Source organism: Haliaeetus leucocephalus, unplaced genomic scaffold (genome assembly GCF_000737465.1).
Source record: "Haliaeetus leucocephalus isolate CR32 unplaced genomic scaffold, Haliaeetus_leucocephalus-4.0 Scaffold506, whole genome shotgun sequence".
NCBI lineage: Eukaryota > Metazoa > Chordata > Aves > Accipitriformes > Accipitridae > Haliaeetus > Haliaeetus leucocephalus.
This window is the reverse complement of record NW_010972942.1, coordinates 7,500,947-7,522,364: the sequence shown is the minus strand read 5'-3', so window position 1 is coordinate 7,522,364 and position 21,418 is coordinate 7,500,947. Positions and strand designations below refer to the sequence as shown.

Here is a 21,418-nt window from a genome sequence, read left to right as displayed (position 1 = left end):
TTGCAAAATAATCATAAAATTGCAGAACTTCAAGATAGTGGTGATGCTAAAATTGATGCCACCTATATATGGACGTTTAAAAGACCCATACTGATCAAGGTTAATCTGAATGTTTAATAGTAGTTCACTAATAACAGGCAGTTTCTTCAAGGTCTCATTCTGTTTTACTGGGAATTAAAGTACTATTAGCAGAATTTGGAATTGACTATACACCAAATGCATGAGACAAGTAGTAGGTAATAACAATTTAGTTTTAATGTAGCATATACCTAGTACATACAAAGTAGCGGGACTAGTATGGGTTTTATGAGAACAAATTAAACTCTCAAAAGAGTGAAGTTGTTATCAGTTGTAAAGAATTTGGCTACTTCGTCTGTATTTCATTCATCTACTTCATAGTTAATGTAGCCTAAAATAATTCAATTACATTTTTACCTGGCAACTGAAAGAGGGAGCAATTTGACATTCATATTAAATGTTTTCAATTATATCTTATTAAATTTGATTTAGCGACAATTTTAATAAAAAGTGATATATTATTGATCACTAATTATCAGGATTTATGTGATAAGCCAGCAAACTCTCAAAACTAATCCCATTCTTCAGTTACAACATAAGAACAGGAAAGTGAAAACTGTAATTGTCCCATTATTTCCAGATAATATGTTTTCTTTTACCTATCACTAGGCATAAGGAAATGCTACATAAGTGAAATACTATATAAATAGCCAGAGGATTAGGCATTGACAAATCACTGGTAGACTAATTGCCATCAGTGTTATATGACTCCCTCTCTCTGTGTTGTTTTCACAGACCATAGTGTACAAGTTTTTTTCTGTTTGGTGGAAGGGGAAGCCCTGGGTCCTTACACGTTCATAGCATGCTATGGGCACTGAATATGCTGCAGAGAATGGCATATTCCTATGGACCACAGGTCTGTTGATAACATGCGCATTTTCAGTATTGGTCTTTTCAGCATAAAGCAGATCATAGTGAGTACACACAGTATGTGATATTGGGGAATCTGTGAGTTGTCTGCTTTTTCGGTCTTTGCAACCATGAACGTCACTTTTTGCTCCATTCAGTAGTGGACAGTGGGAAAGAACCGCTACTTCCTTCTTATAAACATACATTTCTGTGATGATGAGCAACAGAAGCACACATGTTGTATATCTGAAAGCCAGGCCCAGTTACTTAAAAAAAGAAGGGCAATTAATTTTGAGCAACTGAAAGGACAGGTTTCACTACTACTTTGACTGGAAAAGATAGTATAGCCAGTCTGAGGTAGCTGTATTAGTGGTGTCTTGTCAAACTGATGAAGGGTCATCTTTTTGCCCTTAATGTTCTCAATTGCTACAGAGGAAAGATTGTATTTGTCACTGGTTTTCTACTGCTCTGTTCCTGCTGTAAGGGAGCACAGCAAGATTAATATGTGATAAGGGACCATATAAAAGTGCTGATGGCAATCCTGCTGGTACTGAGCTCATCTTTCAGAAATTTGAACACCATGAAAATAGGATTAAACTCATTTCCAAGTTATTGTTATTAGTTTTCTACATGAAAAATTTCCTGGAGAAATTCTGAGAAGCAAGGCTTTTGGGAAACTTCCTCAAGGGATAATGTATGTACACAGTGGGGAATTTGAGTTATTTTTAATACGATGCTCTTGTTTCTTAGAGCCCAAAATGAACTAGAGCTTGCAGAGGCCCCATCCATAACCTGATGTCCTGAACTCAAAGCCTGTTCTTCATCTCCAAGGTCCACTTTGTCTTACTAGCATTTATCTTTGAAGTGGGAAATGAACTATCATTGATTGTACTAAATTTCGTATATTTACAACAGATCTGCCTTCCTGCAGCAGACTGTAAGACAGTCTGAGGTGTTGCTGATGCCCTCATGTGGGGGCCCAAACTTCTGTCCCATTGTCTTTATCTTGATATTGTAAGGAATCAGAAATTGCTAACTGTAGCAAGTCCTGCCTTAGACCCTTCTTCTAACTTTTGTGCAGTTCCAGTTATCTGTTACTTAGCTTAGGGACAAAAGTCAACAAACCATGAGAACTGTTATAACTATATAGTTCTTAATCCTGTGGGGTCATGGTAACATAATCACTCAAGGGAGCAATTCTTTGTTGTCAGCTTTGTTGCCGTGTGATCAATGCCTTAGCAATACTGATCAGTAATTGACATCCTGTTGTTCTGTATATGTAGCTTATTTAGACTTGATTAATGCCCATAAAGTCAATGGGAAATTTCCGATCATCATTCAATCAAAACTTTAGATAGGAACTGAAAACACAAACTGACTTATAGCATCCAATGACCAGGGAATGAGTGATAACCAGCATTAACCTTCAGATCTGGAGGACATCATGGGCTACAGTAATTTGACAAATGTGTGACATATTTTGTAGAGAGCAGCAGTAAGAGAAAGTTGTGCTTTCCTCCCTCACAGCTTAAAAATGGAGCCAAAGACCAAAGGACTAAAACAACAACAGCAACAACATAAGAAACTGCTGGCTGCCATGCTTTCTCAGGACTCCTTTGATTCTGCTCAAAGCACAGCTCCATCTGTAACCGAAGAAGATATTGACAATGAAGATGATGCAATGGAACTGCTGGGTAACTGCAAAAAATTATGTGTATTTTCTGATACTTTTTAAAGTATAGATTAATCTAAAAATGGTAATATTCAATCAAACATAGATTAGTTTGAAACTGCTCCCTATGTTTGAAACTAAAGTATCCAGCAGCTGTGTGAAGGTTCATAGGGTTGAACTTGAAACTTTCAGGAGTGAATGTAATGAAGACCGTATATGTGTGTGAATAAACTGCCAGCTGCATCAAAATCCCATGAAATATCAAACTCTTCAGGTGCTAAAAGTAATTGATTTGATTTCCTATGTCAATCACTTGCAGGTTCTACTTAGAGAATATATTTATGTACAAGGAGCAAAATCAGCTTCACTGGCTTTTGTCTGGTTCTTCTTTTTCTTAGCTGTATCACAGTTCTAGCTTCGGTGGGTTTTAATTGAGACTTCCTAGCTGCAAATAGCTTACGCAATGTGAATTTGTAACCTCTCCAGAGGATTTGATTGTAATTTTCCAGTAGACTGTATTGTATGTTAAGTTGCACTCTAGAAGGCTCTATGCTCAGTGCTTCCTCCCTTTCCTAGAATTACTATTTGTGAAAGGAGGCAAATTGTTGAAGAAACTAATTAATAGTCTCTGCCATTTTTAAAAGCTTCAATGTAAGATGCTTAAAAGGTAGTCATGGATTTCAATTCCCCCCCACCCCCCCCAAAGTTTTTGCTATATAGAACTTTGTGGGATCAAAGCATGGGAAATATGCAATCTCAGGATAGCTCAGCATTCTTACATTTAGAAATTCTATCACAAATTACTTGTTTTATGTTGGACTGTAATCTAAAAATCAGAAAAACACATGGTGCTTTACTCTGTTTCTGTTTTGTTTCTGTTGCTTCCTTACTACAGTCTTCATAGAATCACAGAATAGTTGAGGTTGGAGGGGACTGCTGGAAATATCTAGTCCAACCCCTTGCTCAAAACAAATCAGCTAGAGCAGATTGCTCTGAACATTGTTCAGTTGGGTTCTCTCCAAAGTTCTCTTTCCAAAGATGGAGACTACAATGTCTGTTGGCAACCTGTTCCAGTACTTGATCATGCTCATGGTAAAAAAGTGTTTTTGTTATGCTTAAATAATTGTGAATTAATACATACTTTCTTTTTTTCAGTAGTTTTAAGTTTGATGCATGCATTTGTTTTTACAAGAAAGAAGAGATAATGGGCTGGATCACTCAGGTGTCACAATGGGTCAATTAGTTCTTTGTGCTTGAAGGCAGTCACAATTGTTTGTGACTGTGGGCTTGCAGTCTTCATGGAATCAGTTGGTATTTCCAGAACTAATCCATGGATTCCAGTGAAGGCCATAATTAGTCTGTAGCTATGTTGCCTCCTTATTTCCTCCTGCAATTTACAGATCTTTCCAACTTTATCAATGTGACATAAAAAGAAAGCTGAATAGGTGTCTTGTGCTGGCATAAACCACAGGACTCCTCTAGGATTCTGTGGCATCTGGAAGGTACAGTAGGTAAGTGTGTGTGTGATGTAATTGGCCTCATTATGTATCACATACAGAATAGAATCTTTTGTTAACTTTTGTGGGGATGGTAAGAAAAAGGTATCTGACAGATGTGTCGGTCTTCCCTTCCAGACACTTGAATCCCTGAAGGTATCTGGAACCAGAAAGGCAGTATAAGGGAAATTTTATTTTCTAGTGTCTTGACGTTTGGGCAGAATATTACCTGTGTACAAACAAGAGTTTTGGGTTTTTTTTAATAAGGGCTCAATTGTAAGAATCCCTTCTGGTTTTGTGCCATGCAAAACCTGGAACGTTTTTCTATCATGCATTTCATCGAAACTGGCGAAGTTTATACAAAATCAACTTGGAACTAGGAATGGTCACAAATGGGACCTCTGGTTTGGATGGGGCATTATATAAGTGATTCTGAGATTCTGAAGCAAAATTGTGGCAGATTTGATGAGTAGCCACGGTTATAGTGATTATAATATAACCATATTGTAGTAACTACCACTGATAGAAAGTTCAATATGCACATCTTGCTGTTGAAAGTGTTGTGCTTCTGAAAGACTGGCTTTTATTTTAATTCTCATTTTGCAATTTGCTGACAGTATGTATTTTATATTTGATGTAACGGTTAGGTTACATCCTGCAGAACTGCTCAAAACTTGAGGGTATGACAAAGTGTTACACAGGAAGGGTGTTTTATTTTCTTTTGAAGGTAGCATAAAGAACTTAACTTTCTATCAGGAAACATAGGTATTTGTCATTGCTATATTTTCCAGATCAGTAACTCTATGATACTGGGATTGAATTTTTTTATTATGTACTGCATTAATCCATTAACTGCTTTGATGCTTTTTATACTGCTTATATGCAGTATAACTAATTTGAAATCATGGCTTTCTGCCATCACTGAATTGCAGGGCATTGTTGTATATAGCTACTTGACTTGTTCCCTTTAGAGTTCAGTATTTGTTGCTTATTCAGGCCTTTCTTCAAAAATTACAAAATCTCACGCTCCTAAGTCTGGATTCTGCGAAAACAAATTATACTATTTATAGCAGATGATTTTAATGCGTACCCTACTTATAATGCAGGTTTTTGCAGAACAAAAACTTCCATCTCTATGTGTGTTCAAGAGAATCTTTTTCAGAGTTTGCTTGATTTATTTAGGTATTAAAAGCATGAAACTGACTGTTGGTATATTTTCTTTTTAAAAAACCCCTCCTAGTACTCATCTCAGAATTGTCAATGAAGGTTTAGTTAGAATGAAACATTCTGGATAGAAGAAGCAATTAAGCTGTTATACTTCTGAAGATTCCATTTCAAAAGAAATATATGTGCAAAGATGAAAAAGAATATTATGGGGCTACATTCTGATTTCAGTTACCACTCTTTATGTGTAACATAAGATGCATAGGAAGGCTGTTAACACACCGGTAACTTTCTAACTGTGTTCAGTTATGCAGGAGGCTGAAATAGATTACTGGCAGATAACATCATAGTGGAAAGGATCTTCCTGAATTTACAGTTACAGTTCTCAGCTTTTTAAAATTACACGTATTTATAAATGTAAAAGGTAATGTAATTGAGGTTTGTGACTGAAAATGATATCAAGGGGCTTGTTTTGTATACATCGTAATGCCAAGTATCGTGTTTTGTAAATCTGATCGGGAGCTGAAGTAGTTCTTTGTGAAACTCTGCAGGCCTTTTGAAATTCCATGACATTTGGGCTTAAGCTTTCGCATTTGGCTGAAATCCACTGAGACTTTGAAATCACATTATTCCCTCAGTATCTCACTGATGTCCACTGGAGAGGACTGATATGTATTTTCCCTGAAATTGCCAGGAATATTGATTGAACAGTCACCACATCATGACTCATTTGGTTTTAAAAAATCAATTGTTTGATTAAGTATAAGAATATAATTGTTTAAATGTATTGCTATGCATAAACATACATATAGTAAAAGCATAAAGTTTTTTATAGCACACTTAGGACTTACATATACATTCTTGAGCTTTTTACAAATAAGGAAGATGAAAAAGAAATTCTTGTTTTACACAATATTGAGAACAAGTCCTATGAGGAGTGGCTGAGGGAACTGGGGTTGTTTAGCCTGGAGAAAAGGAGGCTGAGGGGAGACCTTACCACTCTCTACAACTACCTGAAAGGAGGTTGTAGCGAGGAGGGTGTCAGTCTTTTCTCAAGTAACAAGTGATAGGACAAGAGGAAATGGCCTCAAGTTGCAGCAGGGGAGGTTTAGATTGGTTATGAGGATAAATTTCTTCACCGAAAGGGTTGTCAAGCACTGGAACAGGCTGCCCAAGGAAGTGGTTGAGTCACCATCCCCAGAAGTATTTAAAAGACGTGTAGATGTGGTGCTCAGGGACATGGTTTAGTGGTGGGCATGGGAGGGTTTGGGTAATGGTTGGACTCAATGATCTTAAAGGTCTTTTCCAGCCTGAATGATTCTATGATTCTATGATACTTAGTCATAATGCTCAATCACCTCTTTTCTTGTTGTCCAATCTTTATTCATGCTCATGATATTAAAAATGTTACCATATGTTAATACATGCTATGCAATAGTTAACTACGAAGCACCACTCCAAAGATAAGTGTATCCAGGAAGCCCACATGGGTGTGGTTGAAGTGAAAGGTGGTGATTAACTGAAGTCTGTTTCCTTCAATTGATGCATACACCAGTCTGTATGATTCTGAAAAGCCTCCATGATTTCAGTGCAAATAATCGTATATCTGAGCTAAATTTAAGTGTTTGCAGCATCAGGACTTGTAAAACCACCTCTTCTTTTCTTCGGAGCTGGTTTCATAGTAATAGTGTTTTTTTTCTCAGTGTAGAAATATTAAGTGAAAGTTCAGTGATTGTCTGCCTCAAGTTCATGTGTAATTCTTGCTATGCAGTAACAAACCAGAATCTTTAAAGATAGAAATGCACTTTAAGTAATAATACACTTTTTAAAATTATTGCTTTGGGTGATATCCGGTATGTTCTGTTTGCTTTAATAACTCTTCTTCTAATCTTTAAAATTTCTTTTTTCCTCAAGAGCTTTCCAAATGTTAATTACTTGATCATTGTAACACCCCTGAAAGGTTGATCGATGCTGTATTTACATTTTATAACAAGAGCAGATAAACAGAATTTAGTGGAGATTGCCTTTGCATGTAGGATGAGGCAATAACTCTGGTAGTCTACCCCTTATATAGTCCATACTGCTTTTCTAGTAAGTCTCTGAGTGCTTTAATGAAAGGGTGTCCAATCTGCAGTGCTTTCAGTACATTTCCTCTCATTCAGCAGACATTCCTGATCTCCTTGTTTCCTAGAGGTCTTTGTCAACATGCAAGAAACAGACTCTAGACCTGATAAATTATTCTAATATTAGCAGCAGGTTGGTTTTCTTTGTTGTCTCTCCCAGCTAGACAAAAACTTCTCCTGCATTATGTGACCAGAACACATCATTTGCTTAGAAGAGAGGCCACAGGGTCCTGGGAAAGATGGTATGTGACTTGCACTACATCTTCGGAACGGTTTTCTGGCCCTCAGCCTGTTTTGTGGGGTTTAAGTAGAGTGATTGTGTGGGAGAAAGCTGTGCAAAATGCTCATCATGTTCCGTTTTGCTGATTGTTCTTTTTTGGAAGCTATTGGGAAATTGGCAAAATTACCAGTGAGTATCTCCTGTGTAGTCCATGCACAGAAGCTGACACCACTGGAGACAATAGGCCTCTTCTGTATGCAGAGACTGGCTGTACTATACATTGCAAAATTTTCAGTGGCAGATGTAATGCACTGATGCAAGTGTGTGTTACAGATCTCCATTAGAAGGGCACTCGGACTCCATGAGGTGTGGATTTAAATACCTTTTTGAGGTGGTAAAAGGAGATGGTGTAGATAATCTTACATCCCTTCAGATGCTGGGAACTCTTAAGTTGCGCAACATTGGACAGACATCCAGTCATAGCATGATATGCTGCACAGATCCTGCCATGCTAAAGTTCACCATCATTACAGACCTTAGAGCTCTTAGAAGTAAATGACTTAGTTTAGTTTTTCTTATAAGTAAAGAATTTCATTTAGCATTTCTACTATCAAGCAAAAAGATATTCACATGACAACATGGTGGTTCACTTTTAAGATAAGAGCATGCAGGTGGTGTAATTGCCAAATGCCAAGTGGGAGCTGCCTACAGTCTTCTCCCTTACAATGACCAGGCTAACTTTATCCTTCAATCAAATGATGTGCAGCACAGCAAAGTACAACAGACCTGCTGCTGCTCAGTTCAATTGTTGTGTGGATCACGAACTCCTCATTGTACAACGGTCCTCAGGTTTGAATCACCAGCAAGCAGGAAAGTCAGTGTAGTACAGTATTTTTATGCCACTGGAAGAAGATAAGTTTTCTGTCTAGTCAGAGATGGTGATCACTGCTTTAGCCCAAGTTACGGGAAAGTGATAATGGCAGTGTTGTTTGTCTCATGTTCTTACCACTGAATTCTGATTCTTTACACTCAATGCAATAATAAACATTGATGTTCTCAGAGTCCAAGAAAATATTTAGCAAGGTATGATCCAGCATTATTTTTCTCTTAAAAAAAAAATGCAAAGTTGTTCATCTTGTAGTATGCCTTCAAAAGTCAAATGAAATGTCTTTGTATGCATGACTTGACTATCTGCATCAGTAACTGCCCTCCTGGTGAAACTTCTGAAAAAAAGTTACTGTGTAGATAAATACTTAGATGCAGCTTTTTTTGAAATTGCCATATATATACATGCTTCTATTTCTAATGTCTTACAGAGTGGTGTTCATAGCTTTTAATATGAAGTTTTCTGTTTCCTTCAAATTTCAACAGCTGGAAAAAGGAGGCATGCTTTGTATCTAAAAGAGAAAGAAAAAAAGCACTGGTTTATTGCTTTGCTTTTTTTTTTACTTGCATTACCTCCCAAAGTGTGTAAAGCATTTACATACTTTTGTGCTCCTTGATGGTTATTACTGGAGCAAAAGAAGGATTGTATTATATAGACCAGGCTTAGCATATGAACAGTCATGATGTTACTGCTCTGTGACATATGAATGAAATATCATAAGCTTTACTTTTGTGAGATGTAATTGACTTTCTAAGTGATAGGTATTTGACATTCAGTGGCTTTTTCTTCAGAGTCTGATGTGGAAGATATAGTTCATCCCAAGTTGAATACAAGTATTTGATTCTAGGAAATGCAATTTACTGTTACCACAATTTCTAAAAGGTCTGATCTTCAGTCTTCTGTTTATCTTCCATATCTTCAATCTTCTTCTATCTGTATGGTAGGCAATTTCTGATAATCTTGATTGCCAGGTACTTTGAAACTCCTGAAAGATTTAGAATTTGGATAGACAATGAACAGTTGAAGGCAAAAGTTCCAAAAGATGCTTTTTCCCTCTCTGTGGGTTGACCCCAGCAAGCAGCTAAGGACCACACAGGCCCTCACTGCCCCACAGTGGAAAGGGGGAGAGAATAGGAAGAGCAAAAGCAAGAAAACTCATGGGTTGAGGTAAAGATAGTTTAGTAACTGGAAGGAAGAAGAAAGAAACACAGACCTAAAAACCTAAAACAAGGGATGCCAAAGCAATCACTCATCACCTCCCACAAGCAGACTGATGCCTAGCCAGTCCCCAAGCAACAGCTACTTTGGCAAAAACCACCCCCCAGTTTTTATTGCTGACCATGACATTATATGGCCTGGAACATCCCTTTGGTCAATTGAGGTCAGCTGTCCCAGCTGTCTTCCCTCCCAGCCTCTTGCTCATTCACTGTGGGCAGAGCAAGAAGCAGAGAAAGCCTTGACTCTGTGCAAGAGCCATTCGGCAATAGCTAAAAGATTGGTGTGTTATCAAGACTGTTTTATTCACAAATCTAAAACACAGCGCTGTGTGGGCTGCGGTGAAGAAAATTAACTCCATCCTAGCCAGACCCAGGACATCCCTTAAAGATATTTTTTTCCAAGTAACTACCGTCTTTTTGAAGACTGAGAGGTTGTATTGACATGATGGAAGGTTTCTTCTACTCTCTCTGGCATCTCCAGGTACATAGTTCTCATTTCTTTTAGATAAAGGCTTTTATTCTCCTGAGATAGGTCTATCAGTGTATAGTTAGATCTCTTGCAACAGTTCTCCCATTTTATGTTGCCTTTCACTTATAGCTGATTCTGTTCTCCCATGGGTGTTTTAGACCACAACTGTGGACTTCAGAATGTCTTTCACACTTGCCCCCTGTCTTTTGTGTTCTTTGCTTCTTAATTAGCCTTTGTTGTGCACAAAGGCCTTAGCATAGCACAGAGGGTACAGCTTGTAAGTGATGGTATCTGGCTGGGATTCTTAGGCTATTGCATAAATGTACCGAAAGTGGTAAAGACCGTAAAACCTGTAGACCTCAACAGAAAGCATTATGGTTACTATTCAGACAACTATTGGTCTTCTGTGGACTTAAATAAAGACACATTCTTTCCTTCAGGAGGTCGTATTTGCAGTAGCTTCTTTCTCTCACATATATATTCTGCTATTTCTTTACTGTAGTTAGTTATGTGGAGTTTACCTGGAGGGATCCATGTGCAGTATCTAATCTTGAGAATGTGTGATAAATATTGAAGTCTAGTGGAAAGGGTAGGGGAGAAAGAGCAGCAAAGAAACCACCAAGGTTGTGAAAAGGAATTTCACTTTTAAAAACGGGCAATTATAGATAACTTCTATTTTTATATTCACGCTACAGGGATTAGCTTGCTCTTGCTCTAATCAGTCTCATTACATCATTAATCATTATCTTTTTTGCTTTTAGTGCAATATATGAATTGTTATTCTGTGCTTCAAACAATTACAGTAAATGCTGATCACTTTTATGCAAATGAGTATACAAATGGCGGGTTTAGTAAATCAGCTGGAGTAATTATTTTTACAAAACAGCTAAGGTGAGATATAACCTCAAAAAGTATTTTTTTTAATTTTTTATGGCATTTTACTGAAATTTTAACTACAACATTATCGCAGATACTGTCAACAGTATTATTTACCGGTTTTCTTGATCTGCAGGACTATTATCTAGAGAGAAGCCATAAACTTGAAATCTACTACTAATTTTAAAGCAATGTTTTCATGCATTATACTTGTCACTGAACACCTGTGTAAAAGTTTAACAAATGCCATATTCAGGATTTTTTTCTTTCTGCCAATATAACATCACTGAAGCAAGAGAGATGCACAAGTCTGTTTAATGCATTCATGGAGTTCATTGATTTCAGTTCATCTTGTGGTCCTTTGCTAAAAGACAGCAACATCAAGGAGAACCTTTTAGTTGATCTGAGTTTAAGCAAAGCTTTAACTGGTTTTTCATAGAACAGGGATTTGGTGTTTAAAGTCTTAAAATAATGGAATCCTGCTCTTGAATTTTACTGCCAGTAATACCACAGGTGTTTGATGTTTACACAGAATTTTTAGACTGACAATAACTTCTAGTAAGCTTAGTAAGTTCTATAGTTTGGTTAAGAGAGTGTTTGTAAGGTTAGAATAAATTATGAATTCAATTAGTCACTTACTGCAACAGTTGTGTAGTTATTTCTGGTTTGATAAGCAGAAAATGGGTTGAAACAAGTTGATTGTGCTTCATATTGCTAAAGGGAAGATGAAGAGAGAAAACCAATTATAGTTAGAGATACTAGATTCTCTTGAGTTGAAATGAGTTACATGAGCTAATAAAAAGCTCTGAAAGAATGATTCATTTTCAAGAAATAGATGGGTACTGAATATCACAATGTGCAGGAGCCTAAAATGTCATTTGCTTACAATTTACACAAGGAACCAAAGCTTATTTTAAGCCTATACCTAAAGAACAGAGTTGAGACACTGTGTAATCCTAGTCCCCGACTGTCCAGATCAGAGACCTAAATGTCTGTATTACCATAGCCTTTTTATGGCCTGTATGCCTGGGATTTCTTCTAAAGGAAGGTAAGGGGACACAACAACATGGTATAGATCACTCATTATGATGTGATATTGGTCCCAATAACATGGGATCAGACTGATACTCTTCTAGACTTGTAGTTCTGATGTTTAATGGCTGTTGGGGCACAGAGGTCCCTTTAGAGAAGCTATAGGAAGAAGCAGCTTCCTCCCACCCCAACACCATTTATAAGAAAGACAAGAAGGTGATTCTCACAGCCCACTCTGTTCCCCAATCTTATTTCTCTGCCCACCTCCAGAGGTGCCAAGCACATCAGGTGTTGGGCAAATAGTAAAGAGCTGTAGTTGAGTCAGGTGGCATATTATAGATAATATTTTAAGCTATGAAGTTTAAAGAAGTATCTTTTCATGAGTTGAGCATAGTTGTTTTGTGGAATGCATTGCCACATAAGATTGTGGAGACTACAAGGGTAAATGTACAAAATCAGATAAATTCATGGAAGATAGATCAATACCACTTTACTGGTACATTATCTCAGTCCCAAATTTGGAAATTGCAGGTAACTGAGAGGATTTTTTTCTTGCCATCTATATGCTGCTGGCTGTTTTGAGTCAGGACACTATGCTAGCTGCTCCTAAGGTCTGATCCAACATGAATACTTCATGTACCTTGGTGTCTCCCATCATTTGAAGAGGTATAATCTGAAGCTGTATACTTGAGGACTGCATGCTATGTCATTCTGATCCTTTCTTGAAATTTTAGTAGCTGAAAATGGCCAAGGATTTTCAATAAATATTCATTATTTTTACAGAGTAGAAGATCTGGGATAGGAAAAATGTGCCCTTTGGTCCAATAGTGATTCTGGTCTGAGATCTTGTGACACCTTCTGACTCCTTATTGGATTCCTCCACTGTCTCCAGACACACGGTTCGTTATCTTGTCGAGTTGCAGGTGCTGTTGGCAGTTGTAGCCTTGAAGCCTCCTTATCTTCTGATTTACGCTGGCTCTGGAGGCCCCTGTTTTGACTAAGTAGGTACGCGTTCACTAAATCTAAGTGAAAAATTGCAGCTTGTGGCCTAAGGCTTTAGCAAATCTAGCTACTCATACTAAGTAAGTAAAGCTAAGCAAACAGTGTACTAAATTGCACAACATTATAACTTTAAGTGAGTCATACTATTTAAAACTTATTTATGGTAAACGACTAATATCTCTTAACACTGAGAGGCGTCCCTGCTCAAGGGGAGAGTTGCCTGGCATGCAGTCCAGTTGCTGTCCAGGGAGAACTCAAATTGGGCTCATCCAACAATCTGTTGTTGGTAAAAGACCTTGTCGCTGGAGATTGCCACCATGCAGCCCTGCTGCCTAGCAGGGAGAGCTCAAAGAAGGCTCAGTTAGGCTGTCATACTTATGGGATAAAGTGGTTGGCTCGTAGTGGAATTACATACAATGAGAGAGGTATGCACGAGACTCCTTGTGCCCACAACTTTCACTGTGTCACTCTGCTCCTTTGTGGGTTTCCTAGAGGAGTTCTTGGCCTGACTACAGCTCAGGCCTTTACCTCCTTTGGAGCCTGTACCAAACTGCTGCTGGTTTGGCTAAGGGAGGTCGAGTCCATCTGTCACACAGGGTGAAAAAGGTACAACTAATTACTGATTTTTCCTTTATAAGAATCAGTCGAAACTGTCTGTAGACAAGTTTAAAACAAAGAAGACATACATTTTCATGTACTGCACGGTTAATCTATGAATTTATTTGGTAATGGTGTTGTGGATGCCAAAAATTTACATATGCTGACAATAAGCCGGACAGGTTAATGGAAGAAAAATATATCAAGGGCGCAAGATATACATACTACCGCTGCTTCAGAAAGTCCCTGGCCATGAATCAGTGGAGGCTGAGGGATTATGCTAGTAAATAGAATCATAGAACTGTTTAGGTTGGAAAAGACCTTTAAGATCATCGAGTCCAACCATTAACCTAACACTGCCAAGTCCACCACTAAACCATGTCCCTAAGTGCCACATCTGCTTGTCTTTTAAATACTTCTGGGGATGGTGACTCAACCACTTCCTTGGGCAGCCTGTTCCAATGCCTGATAACCCTTTCAGTGAAGAATTTTTTCCTCATAGCCAATCTAAACCTCCCCTGCTGCAACTTGAGGCCATTTCCTCTTGTCCTATCACTTGTTACTCGAGAAAAGAGACTGACGCCCACCTCGCTACAGCCTCCTTTCAGGTAGTTGTAGAGAGTGATAAGGTCTCCCGTCAGCCTCCTTTTCTCCAGACTAAATAACTCCAGTTCCCTCAGCTGCTTCTCACAGGACTTGTTCTCTAGACCCTTCACCAGCTTCGTTGCTCTTCTTCAGACATGCTCTAGCACCTCAATGTCTTTCTTGTAGTGAGGGGCCCAAAACTGAACACAGTATTCGAGGTGCGGCCTCACCAGTGCCGACTACAGGGGGACGATTACTTCCCTAGTCCCACCAGCCACACTGTTTCTGATACAAGCCAGGATGCTGTTGGCCTTCTTGGCCACCTGGGCACACTGCTGGCTCATATTCAGCCAGTTGTGAACCAATACCCCCAGGTCCTTTTCTGCCAGGTAGCTTTCCAGACACTCTTCTCCAAGTCTGTAGTGTTGCGTGGGGTTGTTGTGACCCAAGTGCAGAACCTGGCACTCAGCCTTGTTGAACCTCATACAAGTGGCCTCGGCCATCAATCCAGCCTGTCCAGATCCCTCTGTAGATCCTTGCTATCCACAAGCAGATCAACACTCCTACCCAACTTGGTGTCATCTGCAAACTTGCTGAGGGTGCACTCGATCCCCTCATCCAGATCATTGATAAAGATATTAGACAGAACCTGCCCCAGTACTGAGCCCTGGAGAACACCACTTGTGACCAGCCACCAACTGGTTTTAACTCCATTCACCACAGCTCTTTGGGCCATCCAGCTAGTTTTTTATCCAGCGAAGAGTATGCCGGTCCAAGCCATGAGCAGCCAGTTTCTCCAGGAGAATGCTGTAGGAAATGGTGCCAAAGTCTTTACTAAAGTCTAGGTAGACAACATCTACCATCTTTCCCTCATCCACTAAGTGGGTCACCTTGTCATGGAATGAGATCAGGTTAGTCAAGCAGAACCTGCCTTTCATGAACCCATGTTGACTGGGCCTGATCACCTGGTTGTCCTGTATGTGCCGTGTGATGGCACTCAAGCTGATCTGCTCCATAACCTTCCCTGGCACCAAGATCAGGCTGACAGGCCTGTAGTTCCCCGGGTTCTCTTTTGAGCCCTTCTTGTAGATGGGCATCACATTTGCTAACCTCTCACATTAACTAACCTCTCACATTCACATAATGATAAAGTATCGTTATGTACTTGCCCTGTTCTTGCTCATCCCAAGGAATGAGATATCCCTAGGATGCTGGATAAATGGATATCCAGACTCCTTTGTACTCCTTAAGGACACTTAAGTTAGTTTAGACTTACTGCTGGGAAATCCTTCAGCAGCAATATATAAGGAAATCCAGCAACAAATATAATTTTTTTCGTGCCTGGATCTGTTTTAGTGAGGCCGCTGACTCTCCGGTATTAGTAATCTGCAATAACCTCTGCATATACTCATTCTTTAGTTTACACTGAAGCTCAAAATATGAATGTTGGAGTTCAGAAGCTGGTTGGGGAGATCTGGCCCACTTGATTGACTAGTCTGTGTGCTAAACTGCTGCCTGTTCCTGAGCAATCGCCTTCTCTTTTTGGAGCGTGCAGGGAAAGAAATCACAAAAGAAAGAGTCAGTTACAATTGTCAAGCTTGTACTTTGGTAAGAAATGACAGGATTTCTTCACTTGGAAATTCAGAAGGCAGCAGTGGAACTGCATGAGCTCTGGTGAGGCTTCCTTGCTACTCAGTTCAACACATCTGAAATCACTGTCTCTGTGGTGGGAGAATAGGATTGATGCAGAATTATCAGACCAATTTAGGGAAGTGGGAGCAGAGTGAGAGGTAGTATGATTACCTGGTTTCAGGTTTCATAACCCCTTACAGCTAGTGTTTGACCTGCTTCAGTGAATTCCTCTGCTTTGGGGCTCTTTTCAGCTACTGAGGAGAGATTGTTCATCAGAGCAGTAGATAGGGAGAGGGCTTATTCAAAGAGACATTTGTGAATTTAATTCATATTGGGAGGCAAGGATGCAAGTGCAAAAAATTGTATCTAAACACAGCAGAGCTTAAAGTTATTTTTCATGTTAATATGAACTTAATATGGCTTATTAGCTTATTAGTGTCATGTTTTTCTGAATTGCTAGAGAGTCGTTTTCTCTGAATAAATTGTCCTTTGTTTTATATACAGATAAGATGCTCACAAATAGATAATTACTGCCAGTAAGTGCACTCTGGGAAGTATAAATTTAGCAGGGTTTTGGTGGGTGGCAAAAGAGGTTTATTTGTATATTTATTTATATATAAAATGAAACATATGGATTATAAAAAACATAATAAAGATATCTTTATTGCAAGAGTCCTAGGTATTACACCCCGTTGTCATTTAACCCCAGACGGCAACTAAGCACCACATAGCTGCTCGCTCACTCCCCCTGCGGTGGGATGGGGGAGAGAATCAGAAGAGTAAAACTGAGAAAACTTGTGAGTTGAGATAAAGACAGTTTAACAAGTAAAACAAAAGCCACGCACACAAGCAAAGCAAAATAAGGAATTCATTCACCACTTCCCATCAGCAGGCAGGTGTTCATCCATCTCCAGGAAAGCAGGGCTCCATCATGTGTAATGAATGGTGTCCTGGTTTCAGCTGGGATAGAGTTAATTGTCTTCGTAGTAGCTGGTACAGTGCTATGTTTTGAGTTCAGTATGAGAAGAATGTTGATAACATTGATGTTTTCAGTTGTTGCTAAGTAGTGTTTAGTCTCAAATCAAGGATTTTTCAGCTTCTCAAGCCCAGCCAGCAAGAAAGCTGGAGGGGCACAAGAAGTTGGCACAGGACAGAGCCAAGGCAGCTGACCCAAACTGGCCAACGGTGTATTCCACACCATGTGACATCACATCTAGTATATAAACCGGGGGGAGTGGGGGCGGGGGGAATCGCCGCTCAGGGACTAACTGGGTGTTGATCGGTGGGTGGTGAGCAATTGCACTGCACATAATTTGTACATTCCAATCCTTTTATTATTACTATTGTAATTTTATTGGTGTTATCATTATCATTATTAGTTTCTTTTCTGTTCTATTAAACCATTCTTATCTCAACCCAGGAGTTTTACTTCTTTTCCAGATTTTCTCCCCCATCCCACTGGGTGGGGGGGAGTGAGTGAGCGGCTGCGTGGTACTTACTTAGTTGCTGGCTGGGGTTAAACCATGACAAATGGTTACTTGGGAAGACAAACACTATCACTCCAAACGTCTCCCCTTCTGTCTTCTTCTGCCAGCTTTATATGCTGAGCATGATGTCATACAGTCTGGTGCAGGAGGCAGAAATAAATGGACACCTGTAAAGTTGAAAGCAGATGATGTTTATTGCTAAAACACACACACATTTATAATCACATATTCTGCAAAGTCACTGTACATGTGCACAAGCATAAAATATGATTGGTTATATCAACTCTGTACACGCACATAAACATAAGACATAATTGGTTATACCAACTCTGTACACGCGCATAAACATAGGACATAATTGGTTATACCAACTAAAACATGTGAAACTTGTCTCAGTCTAATTGGTCAAGATAAACTGCCAAATTGAGGTTCTTTGTGCCAAGTTCCCTTTATCGTGGAATGCGCACCTGTGTTGTTCTAATTGGCATCTTTCTTTTTTTGTCTTCTTGTTTATTCTGTTCAAGGTCTTCTAAAGGTGTCTGGAATGCTCTTGCGACCGTTAGCTAAATATGTGTCCACAATTCCCCCTTTTTTGTTTTTCATCAATTAACGCCTGCTGTATTGCCCTTTGCAAAGATCTATGAACACATTTAATTAAACATGGTAAAAGCAACATTATACCTAATAAAATACATAAGAATAAAAGAAACCCTGATTTTTAACAAAGATAAAAACCAACTCCTAAGTCCCCATCCCCCAGCTAAATGCTCTAAGCCGAAATGACAGCTTTCTTAATTGCGTTAAAGCTCTTGCAGCTCCTTCTTGCCTCTGCAGTTCTGTTATCTTGTTTATTAATTGCTCCACTGTCCAAGTTCCTCATGTCTGTTGTTTTTCTGGTGGTTCAAAGTCCGTTCATACTGCAGTTGTCATGTACTCCGGCCCACTCATGCTAACTGCGGCCTACTTATGCTAACTCTAAATAATCAGGCTCAAAGAAATGTCCCCCATTTTCCATGAAATCTCTCACAATTCCCCCTTTTTGTTTTTGGTGCAAGCCAAGTTACATGAAATGCTTTTGCAATCATACGTTCAACTATTTTTATGATACATGGTACAATCATTACAACTGCTAATATTACAATTAAAATAACTAAGCCATGCATAAGCAAATCTTTCAACCATCCCGTAATTCCCAAACTTGCTAGCCATCCACTTAACCCTGTGTCAGTTATCGTGAGCCTTTTACTCTGAATCATATTGATGTCGGGTGTTAGTAACATAAGTCGTCCAGGGCTACATGGCCTCCCGTTAAGTTTCACTGGAATTCCCTCCCACGCTCTATCCCCACAAATTAAAAACATCCCTGCAGGTAAAGCAGTTGGAATAGAAAAAAGAGCGTGATATTCTGGAATAGATATATTTACACCAAGCTGTAGCATTTCTATATACAGGCAAAATAGCATTTACATTCTGACCCTTTCAAGTGGTGTTATAATTAAACATCACACAGGCATTCACGATGACTGATCCTAACAACTCTAACTCTTGAGGTTCTTGCATCACTTGAGGCCGGTGTGCATACACACCGTCCCAATTATCGACACAGGACTGTGGGTTATTACAAAGGGAAAATTCAGGCATTGGATCTGGCCAGGTGTCTAGAGGTAACCCCACCAAACAGGTAGAAAAAGGGTTTTCAGGGGTAGCGACAGAAAGACATATAGCTTCTTGATGCATTATGTTCGCCAAAGTTACCCATACATTCTGTTTTGGTTGTTGGATCATCCATTCTTCACTTATGTGTGTCACCCATAATAAGCTGAATGCAGCGAGGAGTCCTTTTAGGTTCAGCGTTTTTCCAAGGATGTAACGACTGTCCAGGGTTTTACCCACTTTGCTGGTACCCATCTTGTTCCGTGATCTGTAACAACATAAGCATAACCTCGTCCCCAGGTTATTAATTGAAATGGTCCTTCCCATACATTTTTCTCATCATTTTTAACCCTAACTTGAACACTGCTATTAATGTCAAACAAATCTCCTACCATGCCTTGCTCATGTTTTACAATTGGTGGTACGCTTTCACCATCTGTCAATCTCAAGTAATTCAACACATATACAACTTTGTTCAATCGTTCATGAGGAGTAGCCATCTGCTCTCCCCCTTTTTGTTTTTGCAGTTGGCATTTCAAAGTCTGATTCGTGCGTTCTACAGTTGCCTGGCCTGTAGGGGAATGTGGTATACCTATGGTATGTACAATATTACCCCATTGACTAAAAAACTTTTGAGTTGTCTGTGCGATGTAGCACGGCCCATTGTCAGTTTTTATCTGAAATGGAATGCCATCTGCTGCAAAAGCCGAACGCAGGTGTCGCTGGATGTGTCGACTTGTTTTTCTCCTGTTTGCGCTGTTGCCCATACAGCTGCAGAAAAACAATCCACAGACACATGGACATATTCCAGTTTACCAAACTCAGGTACGTGTGTTACATCCATTTGCCACAATTGTAAAGAATGCAAACCTCGTGGATTTACGACTCCAGGTGAATTTTTTCCCACAACTTGACACTCAGAACATGTCTGTGTAATGGCTTTTGCATCTCCAATGGTTATTCCAGATTGTTTTGCGAGTACCTTTGCTGATTGATGAAAAAACCCATGTGAGATTCTAGCTTGTCCTAGCTTATCTGGTGAAGGTCCCATCCATGCGTGAGCCACCAACCGATCTACTGTTGCATTTCCTTGTGCTGTTTCTCCTGGCAGATTCATGTGACTTCGAACACGACTCACAAATCCCCTCTAAGTGCAACCGCAAACATTTCTGCTAATGCAGTCATTTGGAATGATGTAGTTCCAATCTTGTTACATGCCTCAACCATATCAACAAGGCTGGCATCTCTGGGTAACGCCATCAAAAGCTTTTTACAGTCAGCATTTGCATTCTCTACTGCTAATTTTAGTGCCAAGGCATTCTGAGCCTCCACACTCGATACTTGTTTAGTTACTGCATCTCTTAGTCTGTCAATGAAGGACATGTACGATTCCTGGGGACCCTGCTTAATCTGCGTGAGCGACATAACATTTCTACCCTCTTCTGGCAGAGTCATCATTGCTTTAAATGCCATTACTGAAGCAGTTCTCAAGACCTCTATGGGAAACCTTGCCTGTAATCTTGGATCAGTAAATTTGCCAGTCCCAATAAGGTGATCCATCCCTATTGCCTTCATGGGGTCATCATCGGGTCTATCCAAATTTTTTATAGCAACTTCTTCACACAGTCCCCTCCATCTGTCTCTCCACAATATTTTCTGAGTTGGCTTTAATAGCATGCTGGCTAATTGATCGCAATCATACGGAGTCAAAAGTTGAGCTCCGAAAATATTGTCGAGCAGCGTTTCAGTGAAAAGAGCCATCAGCCCATAATTATGGACTGACTTGCACACTTCTTTTATCAAATCCCATGAAAAGGGATTCCATTCATTTGGATTATTTGCCCTCACTATAACAGGATAAGCAGGAGGAATGACCACTCCCTCGCTTGCTGCTTTCTTATGTATTTCTATCCGGTAACTTCTCGGGTCACAGCCCAAGTCTTCAGCTACATTGTAACTTGGCAGTGGTTTTTCTTCTTCTAAAGAAGTATCGTCTCGGGGAGGTTCTGACCAATTATCATCATCGTCAGGTAAAGGTGGATATAAACCCATAGACGGCTTAATCGGGCGTATTTCTTTCTCAGGGTTTCGTGGTAGAATAGGTGGCGATGCCTTTTTTGGCTCCCGTGTATCTTTTACTGAACCATCCGGTAATGTCATTTTATGACAAGTACAGTCAGAGGGACAATGCGAACAAGATGACTCATTGGTATCGTGTCTGTCCTCATCGCCATTTACCGACACCGATACTGTTGGATTCAAAATTGAATTTGCCTCCGCTGCCACCTTTCTTTCTGCCCGTAAGGATCGTATATTGTCAAAAAGCAACCGCCAAGTACTAACCAGTTCTTCAGCATGTTGATCCCCTTTAGAGATAGCA

The 21,418-nt window shown here is 39.5% G+C and overlaps 1 protein-coding gene across 1 annotated transcript in view; it reads left to right on the top strand.

Annotated features, from left to right (window-relative positions):
* Nucleotides 1-21,418, top strand: part of LOC104837063 (chromosome unknown open reading frame, human C8orf34) — a 175,363-nt gene that overhangs the window by 64,366 nt on the left and 89,579 nt on the right. Inside the window, exon 7 of the mRNA XM_010575929.1 lies at nucleotides 2,455-2,621. Coding sequence (XP_010574231.1) covers nucleotides 2,455-2,621 — 167 coding nt within the window. The remainder of the gene's footprint in view (nucleotides 1-2,454; nucleotides 2,622-21,418) is intronic.